Consider the following 12,816-nt stretch of genomic DNA (forward strand, 5'->3'; position numbering starts at 1 on the left):
ACATATGTAAAAAATAAAATAAACCACATGATGTTAATGCACCAGTTGAGGAAAATGAGTAAACTACATAAACAACATCCTGTAATTTGATTTTGATATTATTTTTTTTATCTTGATAGACTGAAAATTAACGCCAATGAGTTGACTGATGAACATTATCACATAATTTATTCAGACAGTATAAATAACGACAAATAAAGATAGAATACGGTCCGTGTACCTTCCGGTCATTTTATTTCCAATTCTTTAATGCAAATCAAAAAACACATTTCAGGCCATTTTTTCTATTTTCATTTCTGAAACAAAAGTTGGACAACTATTTACTGACACTTTTTTAAAACAACAATAGGACTCCTGCTGAACAAAGATGTTACCGTTATGCTAAAAACATACTAAACGCAAAGGAAAAGCTAAAATATTGCTTCCAGTTCAATTTGTCATCACACAGATAAACACACATTTTTGCATTTTGGATGAACATATATTCGATTTATGTGTTTATCTGGAAAAATAGAAATCCATAAAAGGAAAACAGCACAAAATCCAATTTCATGGCAATATTTTTATGAAAGTCAACCCTTTTTTGTTTGTTTTTAAATCAGCCATATATAGTAAAAATCGGAATTGGAAATAGAATGAACGGAAGGTACACGGACCGAATACTATTAACCACAACATGTAATTGTAAAAAAACACCCAACAACATTATGATTTGTACATTTTCAGAATGTACTTGTTCTATTTTTAGACAAAGAAAACAATATGAAGTTGTCTTTTTTTTTAAGGTATCGTGCCGCAATTTTACCAGTCCGGCCTACTGGAAGTATATGTTTCTCCATGTGGCCCCCAATTTAAAATGAGTTTGACCCCCCTGCTCAAGCCACTGTACCAACCGAGCCACGCCGTCCCAATGAAAGACCCCTGCTTTATAGGGGAACTGCTCATTATCAACAATCCTTATGTGAAGAAAACACATCTTTCCATTTTCTGTGTATTCTAAATAGCTGAAAAACTGTTAGCAAGCGGCGGTTAAAAATACAGGTAATGGGGATTGACCTATCTCACTTATAACGTCTTCTAAAACGTTCAAAAACCTTCATTAATGTTATATGCTTTAAGTGCGTATGTAAAGAAGTAACTGGCACATTCATGATAACATGCAACATTTACAGTATTTTAATCACTTTAAGCATTGATTTCACAGAGCGCATAGCGACAAATGTTACTACGTTAACAACAGCATAGAGAGCACTTTCTGTGTTTGCTCCTCCAAATCATGACAGACGTCGAGCATGAGAGACAACAGTGAGTACTTTGGGACAAACGAAGATCCAGTGACTTATCATTTTGAGTCTGAATATAACGAGGTTAAGCTACTGGTTGGAGAAGCTGAGCGTGCAAGAAGAGAGCGTGAAACGGCGGCCGAGAAAGTCAGGACCGGCATGACTAGGTGGTGTAAATGCGGAGCTGGCCAAACCATTCTGACAGAAATCGAGTCCTTCTGCAGCACTGATTGGCACACGGCGTTACATTGATGGAAATTGTGTATCTGGGGAGGAGGACTCAAAGAGACTGCATCACAACAAATGAAGAATTATTTACGCTAACAAACTCTGCAATGGTAGAAACGTTTTTCTATCTACCGTAATTTCCGGACTATAAAGTGCACTTAAACTAATTTTTTTCCTCAAAATTCAACAGTGCGCCTTATAACCGGTGCGCTTAATGTAAAGAATACGTTTGGTTGAGCTTACTCACCTCAAAGCTATTTTATTTGGTACATGGTGTAATGATAAGTGGGACCAGTAGATGGCAGTCAAATATAAGAGATAAGTGTAGACAGCACTATGATTGCAATATGTCTCAAGTAAACAACACCAACATTTTAAATGTTCCATTGAAAATATAGAACGTTACATATGGCGCTCAAATGTTTTAGTACGACTTTGGTAAGCTATGAAGCCGCACCGCTTGAAGGATTGTCGGCGCGTTAAATATACGAGTATTATTATGGTGTGTGTATAAGGTTTGAGTTTGAGTTTGAGTTTGAGTTTATTTCGAACATGCAAGCATACAACATGATACATCACAATTTCCAGTTTCTTTTCAACATGTTCGAAAAGGAGTAGGAAGAAGCAGAGCTTATTTAATCCTACCCCTTTTCTTTACATAACAGTTGCAAAACTTTTTGTTCACTTCCTGTTCACAATTTTTTCACAATAAACTCCATAAGTAATTACAATAAAAATAAATAAATAAATAATAGTAAGAATTTAATAATAATAATTGGTGAAGTAAGTCATATTTCATATGATGAGATAAGTAAGATTACTTTAAGAATGAATGAATGGATGGATGAAATAAGTTGAGAATGTTTGTCATGGTTCTTCTTCATTGTACTTTGTAAACACTTTAAGTTTGAAGAGTTTCTTGAAGTGGATCATATTAGTACATTGTTTGATTGCTTTGCTTAATCCATTCCATAATTTAATTCCACATACTGATATACTGAAGGTCTTAAGTGTTGTACGTGCAAACAAATGTTTTAAATTACGTTTTTCTCTAAGATTATATTTCTCCTCTTTTTTTGAGAAGAATTGTTGTATATTCTTGGGTAGCAGGTTATAGTTTGCTTTGTGCATAATTTTAGCTGTTTGCAAATTCACTATGTCGTGGAATTTCAGTATTTTTGATTCAATAAATAAAGGGTTTGTATGTTCTCTATATCCAACATTATGTATTATTCTAACTGATCTTTTTTGTAACACCGTTAATGAATGAAGTGTACTTTTGTAATTATTTCCCCATATTTCTACACAGTAGCTCAGATATGGTAACACTAGTGAGCAGTAGAGAATATGAAGGGATTTTTGGTCTAGAACATGTTTTGCTTTATTCATTATTGACGTGTTTCTTGCAACTTTATGTTGTATATTTTTTACGTGAGATTTCCAGTTCAATTTATCATCAATCATTATACCTAGAAATTTGGTTTCGTTTACTCTTTCAATTTCTATTCCGTCTATTTGTATTTGTGTTTGACTTTCTCTTCTACTATTACCAAATAGCATTATTTTAGTTTTACTAAGATTCAACGATAGTCTGTTTTTGTCAAACCATCTTTTTAATTTGTTAATTTCTTCTGTTATTATTTGTATTATCTCCTGTGTGTTCTCTCCTGAACAAAACGCTGTTGTATCATCCGCAAATAATACTAACTTTAAATCTTTTGTAACTTTACAAATGTCATTTATATAGAGATTGAATAATTTAGGTCCTAGTATTGATCCCTGAGGTACACCACAGGATATATTTAGCGTTGTAGACGTGTGTTCGCCTAGCTTCACGTATTGTTTCCTGTTCGTTAGATAACTTCTTATCCAGTTTAAGACTAACCCTCTGATGCCATATCGTTCTAGTTTTTTGATTAAAATATTGTGATTAATTGTGTCAAATGCTTTAGTTAGATCCATAAAAACCGCTGCTGCACATTTTTTACTATCTATTGCATTGGTAATTTCTTCTGTAATTTCAATTAAAGCCATTGAAGTTGAAACATTAGCTCTGTATCCATATTGGTTCTCTTCGAGTATTCTATTTTTATTTATGAAACTTTCTAATCTGTTATTGAACAGTTTTTCAATAAGACATTATCTGGTGTTTTGTTTCGCAATATTATGCAAGTGCAACTTTTCTTACCTTCTGGTATCTGCTGATCTGTATTTAGGATCTGTGCGTCCGCCTTTGTAGTCCGTAAGGGATAATCTTCTTCTTTTTCTCTATCTTCTTGTTATGGGACATTCATCCTCCGCTGTTGCCATTTCTAATATAAAGTAGTGTAAAGTTCTTACTTATGTCTGTCAGGAAACTCGCCATGAATGCGCTAAAACATACCGGTGTAGCGAGTTTACATTATTCACCCAAGGAACTTTAGTTATTAGAGTTACGGTCGGACGTTTTTTCACGGGACACATTTCCGGCGTTGTTGTTGTTTCCAGATGAGAAGATTATTGATTGAAGTAAAGTCTGAATGTCATTAAAACAGTTAGCTCCATCTTTTGACACTTCTTCCACTCCCGTCCTTGCACGCTACACCGCTACAACAAAGATGACGGGGAGAAGACGCTGCCGAAGGTGAGCCACGTAAATAAGACCGCCCACAAAACGGCGCATCCTGAAGCGACTGTCAGATGATCTGTAAAACATAATCTATGCAACATTTTGACCAAAGAACCACCATTACATGTTATGTAGACCACAAGGAAGAGTTTTACATTTAGATGTTTTTTTTAATATTATGACTCCTTTAATGCGCCCTATAATCCGGTACGCCTTATATATGAAAAAAGATCAAAAATAGACCATTCATCGGCAGTGCACCTTATAATCCGATGCGCCGAACAATACGATACATAAAATCACCCGAAATAAACGCCGCAGTCAGCAGGACCAGACCAACAACTGTCCATGTTGTAGGTCACCATGATACTGACTGTGATACATGGGGAACATAGTACTTGTTATCACAGTTATATACACAGTCCAGTGGGATAACACTTAACAGATCATTTCTATTGGTGGTAGTTCATAAGATTGTTCTTGTTTGTCAGTCAGTACAGATTTTCGTCCTATCACTTTGTATTGTGAGTAAGGAGCAAGGCGCTGTGTCATTAAGCCAGAAAAGTAGTTCCTCTATATATATATATATATATATATATATATATATATATATATATATATATATATATATATATATATATATATATATATATATATATATATATATATATATATATATATATATATATATATATATATATATATATAAATAAAATTTTCAGGCAAAATAGGTGACTCCCCATTAGCTGTATGATGGGCGAAATTCCAAAAAAGTGCAGTTTCCTCTTAAATGATTTTGTCTCAGTCAGAAGCATTTGTTCCTAATATTTTCAAACATACTCTAAACACAGTAGCTCAAAATTACAGCTTTGGCTATAACACGCCAATACAATTTAAGAGCCCTTTACAATTGTGTCATAACAAATTATTATAGCATGTAATATTTTGGTATGATTTTTTTTATTCATTCAGAATTGGACAACATTAAATGCAGCATCTTTCCACACACAGAGAGTGAGAGATTTACTGCATTAAAAAATTGGACTTGAGTACACCAACTGTTGCATTTGGAGCTTCATCTCTTTGACAGTGCAAAGTTAAACCAGATGTCCTCCAGACTTTTTTCCTTTTTTTTATACCTCCCATTATTATGCAAAGAGCCCAAATTGTGGCTCTGTCTAAACACATTTTAACATTTTAAATCTCATTTTCTATTAGGTAGGAAATCTGATGGATGGATTTTGTTAGGTTTCCTATTAAATTAGCATGACAACATATTAGTGAGGTAGTAGTTTTATGACTTCTTTGATTAAAACACACATTTAGGAAGCCCAAAAATAATGTTTACAAACACATTTTACTCAATATCACTTTTGCAAGTCCAATACTGCATCATAATTCGTTGATATCGATACCAATCTGATACCCTCTTGTCTTTTTCTTGTACAGTAATAGCTCGGTTTTCATTTGCCCTCATTTTAGTGGTAAGGATGAATTTAAATTCCCTCCCTTTGTCTTAGCAAATGTCCTTACCCCTATGACATAGTGCTTGGAAACAATTGTATTAATACTATTTGTCATTCTATTCTTACATTGGGAAAAAAACAACAGTAAAAATTTAGTAAAAAGAGCAAACAAATCGGTATGTAAGGATTTTTTGATTTTTTTTATTTTTTTTTACAAATAAGACAGTCTTATAATACAAAGCTGACATAATATCTGTTTTTAGCAATATTTTTAAATAAAAAAAGTATCAATATGGGTCATGCATTCTTTGACTTTTCAGTATGCAGCCCTTGGTGGAAAAAGTTTGGACACCCCTGAACTGAAGTATCCAAAATATCAATATTTGGATTTAATATTAAAGCATTAAGATCTGGTATCGGCGGTACAGATATTTCAGTATCGATCCGCACATCACTAGCCAGCAGATACCAAAACGCATCAATTTAATTTGTTTTAATCAGCCCCATAAGTCCTCTCGCAGCTTTAAAACCATGGTAACACTTTAGTATGGGGAACATATTCACCATTAATTAGTTGCTTATTAAAGTAACAAAGACTTAATTTCGAGTTATTTGGACACGAGGGGAACATATAAGGGTTAGGGTTAGGGTTACTAATAAGCAATAATTCTGAGGTTAATGAGGGACGACTCTTAGTTAATGGTTTACTAGTTGTATAATATGGCCATGCAGAATCAGGCATTAATAAGTACTTAATAATGACTAATTAAGAGCCAATATGTTACTTATTTGCATGTTAATAAGCAACCAATTAATGGTGAATATGTGTTCCCCACACTAAAGTGTTACCAAAATTACAAAAGGAAATTGTTGAATAGACGGTATGTCTAATATTATTTATTTCTGACCGTCCAAATGTTGACACGCACACGTATGACAGAGGATTCTCGTCTGTGCAGCACGAGCACTGATCCTGCAGCCGTGTACGGACCTGTCAATTTGCACATCCTTCTGACACGTGCTAACTAAACTGCAAAATAGTGCTGGCAAAACGGTGAAGAGTGTTGATAAATCACATTGAGCGTGCTGAGTAATTATATGTACATTTCCTCCTCCCAGTATTGTGGGCTTTTTGCTAATCAGCATGTATTTTGCATATTAATGAAGACAGAGACGCACAATGCACGGCTTATCCTGCTTACTTAACAAACACAATCCACTTGGCGCACGTTTAGTAGATCATCTTTGCGTGTGCTATCGGGTTTGCACGTGTTTTAGTACACGCAAACCTTTAGTAAATCAGGTCAAACATTGTAAGCTATTTTATTAGCTGTCTGCAAACATGGCAAAGAAGACAATCCGTGGTGTCAATATTCCAGGATTCTGGGACAAAAGGCACCATGTGAGCCAGACAATCCAAGGATAATAGGAAGGTGGTTTTTCACTATAATGACGTTACAAAAAGTCACTATGGTAGTGAACTATTCAAGCAGCCACAAAAAAAAACAAGCTGCTCTCGCTGAAGGTCACAGCCGTTTTAATAATGTTAATTATTAACATTAACAGCCTATTTTCTGTGGTTCAGTCAAGTTGAAGGACGGCCAAAAGCAAGTTTACCCAAAGGACAGCTAGGGAAAGAAGAATTCCTGGTTTCATTCCTTGGGGGATTTTAATTATTTCTTAAAATACACGCCCTTTCTTGTCCAACTGAGCAATAACTCACAGAGATCCATTCACCACTGATTTAGTTCTTGTCCACAAAAGACAAAAACTACTATTGGAAGAAGTCAGAAGGTTGAGTCCAGGACTTAGTCTTACCAGGTTTGATGCGGATGCCTCAGCAAATGAAAGTCCTCTGGGGATGATGAGGATGTGATCTTGCTCTTTGCTGACTCGGCACTTTGAAGAGAAAAAAAAAGGATGAATAATTCACATCTGACTTTAAATTGGCTTTACCAAAACAACTCAATAACTAGCGATTAGAAAATATTTGTTTTTATTGTATTACTGTAAGTGTTTATAATTAAGGGGCTGTTTGCAACTTACTAAAGTAAAATAAACATAAACCAATAATTATGACAGAACACTACTGGCTACCTTATATTATTATGTTAAAGTCATTCACTTTAGGATTTCACAGGCTTTTTTTGGTGATTGTCGCGGCCTAAAATGTCTGAATCTGCGGTAGCTTTTTCAGAAAGTTGCTGCAAAAGTTGCGATGTTTTAAGGCTTATTTTTTTTCAATAGCATTGAATCAACTTCTGATTTTATTAACTCTCTGTCAATGTTTTCAGTGTCCCTTGTAACCTTAATCTAAAAAAAAAAATCACAGGATTTCAACACAAATTGGAAAACAAATACTGTATTGATGTTTTACTCATTTTATAGCGCCTTAAACGCTGCCGCTTAAAGGGGAACTGCACATTTTTTTTATTTTGCCCTTCATTCATTAATTCATTCCCTGTGTAAGACAAGCACACACACGTTTTTCTCTTTTTTATGCATTCTATGTCGTAAATAAACATTCTCAAAAGTTTGCTAAGCGCTCTAAAAAACATCCGAACATCTCCATCAAAGCTTTATATCCCCACTGTAAGTTTATACGTAATGTAGTAACAGGCATATTCATAATAACATGTAATATTTACGTATTTAGCTAATTTTGAGCATACAGCGGCGTATTAATTTCACAGACGCATCACAAAGTTACTACTACTCATGGCAGACTTCCTGAGAGAACACAAAGACTACTTTAGGACAAAGGATGATCCAGAATCTTGCATTTTTGAGTCTGAATATACAGAGGATGATCTACAAGTTTTATAAGCTGGGTGATAAACATATCCCGCTTTTGTGAAACAAGCATAACGTAGCAGTTTTGCTAAGGGCTCAACAAGAAATACAAACTATCAACATAATACAACAATCATTTACTGTACAATGCCTGCTCTTCCGGGGATCCCGACTGATAGGATATAGATTTACCTGTCACGGACTCGCATGGCTGCGGAAGTTGTGGCCCCAAGATGCAGGAGACAGGAGGATGATGTGCAGGTAAGACAAGTCTTTAATTATATTCAACACAGGAGGTCCAGCAGGGAAGTGCACGAAAACATAAGGAGCGTACAGCAAACTGAGGAAGTAACATTAACAATCCTCGAGCCCTGACTGGAGGGCGAGGTAAGCATAAATAGCAGCCAGCTGATTGACAACGGATGTGGCCACGCTGCCAATCAGCGGCAGGTGAGGGGAAATAGCGCTCAGGGAGACATGCAGGAAAAGGAACCAAACATAAGGAAACATAACAAGACGTGATGTGACAGATCATCACATTATCTTTCCGTTTAGATAAAGAAGTAATCATAATCCTTACAAAGGATTTTAAAAAAGTTCCCGCCACGAGCATCTTTTTATGTCTTTCTCGCCACCTCTTGGTCTAAGTAATATGTCACAGAGGAACAACTTCTCGATTTATTTATGGAGAGAGCCGTGATTTATAATCTAGAATGAACTTTTACCAATAAAGATGCGATCATGATGCAGTACCTCCTTATATCAGTATGTCAACACTGTAGCTACACAAGCTAGCTCCCCCTCTGTGACCACGGTGCGGGTAAAAATAGTTTGCCTGTGTTAGTGCTTATAAGAACATCCCTAATACTTGGTTAATATTCAGATTACAAGATCTAAATGGAGTATTGTTGGTGGTTTTTGGATGCATTTTAAGTGTGATTTTGAGGCAGTATAATTATTCCCATTATTTGCATTGCTAGCCACCTAGAATGAGCTGATTATTACAAATTAGAATGCAAAAAAAAAATTACAAAAATAATGTGTTCTTGTCTCTCATAAGGATTGTAAATAATATTACAATAATACATTCCAAAAAAGTGCAGTTCCCCTTTAAAGGTTGCAAACGGACCCTTAAATGGTCACACGAGTATGTACACCTGAACAATCTAATGATGATGATCCAATACATTGGCCTTAGCTAAAAGATGCTCACATTTAAAAGGCACTATGAGACACATGTGCATCTTATCAATCTCAGTATGATGCAGAGTGGTTCTAACGTACTGTCAGCGAAAGATAATTATAATTAAGTATATTGTTGAATTATTAACGCTTTGACAAGATCCGTCGAACGGTAGCATCATGACCTCTACCAAGTGATAAACGCCTGAGGTTAGAGGTTATGTCAGGCACATGACTCATTAAAGAAATCAGGAATTTAATTTCATTGTTGAATTCCAGCTGTATGTACTTGCATTGAGAACCAAGAGAACAGAGGAGTAAAACCTGCGCTGTGCTGTGCTGTTTGCTATTCAAGTTGATATCAAAATCAATATATTTTAAGGCAAAATCTTGCTCTTGTGTTGGATGCTATTGGGATTGTGCAAGTATACATCCTCATCCAGAGTATATGATCACTCTTTACTTGTCAATGCAATGGGTCAGTACAGTCAAACCTCGGCACGCTCTACTTTTGTATGATTGTGTTTTTAACTAAAACTTTGTCCGTTTTGGTATACTTTCATATACTGTACCGTTTAAGTTATTGTACTGGAAGTAACAAACTAGCCTGTTCACCCACTTATCATTCTATGGAAACAAGTGTCCAAATAAAGAATCTAACGCATTGTTGACTCTTTTTTTTATTTTATTAAGAAAGGACTGCAAAATAAACCACAAGCGGTTTTCGTGTCGATCTCGCCAGTTCCAGGTCTTAAATGGCTGTCAAAGTGTGCCAACTTGTCGGATTATATCCTCAGCCATCAACTTTTCAGGTAAGGCATGATTTATGATCTATAAGAAACTCACAGGGAGCAAGGAAGCGAGGAATCAGCAGACCACTCGATGATGTAAACATAGGAACACACAGTAGTGATCACGTCGCAACTAAAATAGTTTGTCTGCGTTAGCGCTTATAATAACAATATCACTAAAACTTGGTTAATATTCATGTCATGAAATGCAAATGGAGTATTGTTGGCACTTTTTGAATGGTTCTTTTTTGGATCAGCTGAGAAAAACTGATGTTAACAGGAAAACTAGTAGGAAAGAAAGATCCAGGTCGACAACAAACAACATATATTAACAGCCTAAGAAATGTTATCGGAAATATGAATAATATAGAACTCATACACAGGGCGGACGACAGAGAGGACCGGAGAGAGAGGCTTGAAACCCAATGATGATGATATATTGAATTTTATGGGAGAAATAGTGGAGCTACCTATGGCTCCGCTGTAGGCGGACTTCTGTTTGCCTTTATTTAATATTGAGATTGCATTACGAAATCCAATTTGTCGCTATGTCTTTCATAATGATTGTGAACAATAGGCAACATTTCAAAATAAGTGCAGTTCCCCTTTAACTTCTTCACCAACTAGAGTCTTTAAAAAAGGTACAATTTTTGTTAAAATGTTCATATACTGTATCTAATTTATTCCTAACTTTTATTTGCTTCACATTGGTTTCTATGTGTTAAACTAAAATGATTCCCTTTACTGTGTGTTCTGTGTTTATATTGTTCAGTGTTTAGAAATAATTAATTGTATTTGAATAAATTATTATGGAAAAAATTGCTTCGGTCTTCATAATATTTTTTCTTTGTCGGACGTTTTGGAACGTATTACGAAAACAAACCGAGGTTTGACTGTATCTTCCTGTAAATGGCTTTTTGTGGTTAAAAATAGCGTAATTTTTAGAGCCTCACGGTGATGTAGGAGCTGATAGAGTGGGCCCAACTGAACAGGTCCACCAGTCTGTAGAGGCTGGACAGTTTGCAGCGGGTCAGCTTCTCTCCTTTCACCATGGTGCTTGGTTCCATACCGTACATGTCGTTAATGGGAGTCACCATCCCCAAACCTGAACAGAAAATCAAGAATAAAACACAGACGCAAACCATTAAGTCTATAAATCTCCTTTAAAGTGGACCTTTTATGCAAAACCACTTTTTCTTACCTACTGGTACCTGCTTAAGTGTATTTAGGATCTGCATAAGTCCCAGAAATGTGAAATTAAACCATAGAGGCGTTGTGGAGATATTTATAAAACTATCTTGTCTTCCTTCATAGTTCCTCCAAACAGTCAGTTTGAAATGTACTCCAAATGTGACATTTTCTAACCTATGACGTCAGCGGAATATCCATATATTGTAGACATTTATCCAAACATCCTTGCAACTGAGATAGGCTCCAGCACCCCCTGTGCCTCCGAGAGGGACAAGCGGTAGAAAATTGATGGATGGATGGATCCTTGCGCGAGTCAGTCATTTTGAATTCATGTAAAATAGGCTGTGCCACAACATCGTCTCCACGATGAAACCCAATCAAGAAAATGCTCTGTTGTTGGTTTGCTTTAACCAGCTCAAGTCACTACACCAACTTTCAGGCTCAAGTAAATAGTGCCTCACTTTGAACTTTTATGATTTGTGGCAATGGGCCTTCAACTCTGAAAAAGTCCCTTCGAGTGCGTGCAAAGAAGAGTCCTGCTTCAATAACAGACATTCACAAAAAGATGGATTTTCCTAAAAAATACTTTTAATGGCGGGCTCGGTGACTACTATTTATGGCAATGGATGAGACAATGAAACAGTAAGTAACAACGATAGGTTAGAAATGTGTGAACGGCATGTTAGCAATGTTAGCATGATTTGTTGTGTAGCTAGCTTGGCCTTCTACTGTAAGAAAATAGTGTCACCAGCTTCCGGCAGAATAAAGAATGATTTTCCTAAAATTTACTTTTAATTGGATCTGTGTCTTGTGTGTTTAGCAATGGACCAGTGAGTATTATAATCCGTATTACTTTTGCGATGTCGCTCATAACGTAGCTTACTGTGTATAGCTGGCTTGAGCCTCTAATGTTTACGAGTGGCAGTGAAAATATTAACATGACATTGAATAGAAAAGCATTTTATGGTCAATAAACACATGTATTTGTCCAGAATTTAGCACTGGAGCGATAAAGACTTGGTAGAAGTTTAACCTTAGCCAGCGTATAGTACCACATTTGCAACGTGGCTACCTTCTTCACACTGTCCGCCCACATTGTCTCAACCCTGAGCTGACAACGAAACATGGTGTGCCACTGGTCTTGCTATATCATTTGGGATGTTGTGTTATAGTGAAAGTCAAGTCAAAATTAGATGGCTGGTGGCGATCACCAGTGTTCATAATGCATATAGTCTTATCAAAACAACAACAAAACAAGGCTCCAGGGGCAGTGG

General features: G+C 35.9%; 1 protein-coding gene across 9 annotated transcripts in view; it reads right to left on the minus strand.

Annotated features, from left to right (window-relative positions):
• Positions 1-12,816, minus strand: part of LOC133639184 (gamma-adducin-like) — a 225,128-nt gene that overhangs the window by 59,907 nt on the left and 152,405 nt on the right. For all 9 annotated transcript variants that reach the window (XR_009823749.1, XM_062032278.1, XM_062032277.1 and 6 more), the window contains 2 exons: positions 11,305-11,456; positions 7,404-7,484 (listed from right to left, as the gene is read on the minus strand). Coding sequence is in view for 8 of the 9 variants with exons in the window: in XM_062032278.1 (XP_061888262.1) it covers positions 7,404-7,484; positions 11,305-11,456 (233 nt within the window). In the remaining variant the exon portion in view is untranslated. The remainder of the gene's footprint in view (positions 1-7,403; positions 7,485-11,304; positions 11,457-12,816) is intronic.

The sequence above is a fragment of the Entelurus aequoreus genome, linkage group LG22 (genome assembly GCF_033978785.1).
Source record: "Entelurus aequoreus isolate RoL-2023_Sb linkage group LG22, RoL_Eaeq_v1.1, whole genome shotgun sequence".
Classification (NCBI taxonomy): domain Eukaryota; kingdom Metazoa; phylum Chordata; class Actinopteri; order Syngnathiformes; family Syngnathidae; genus Entelurus; species Entelurus aequoreus.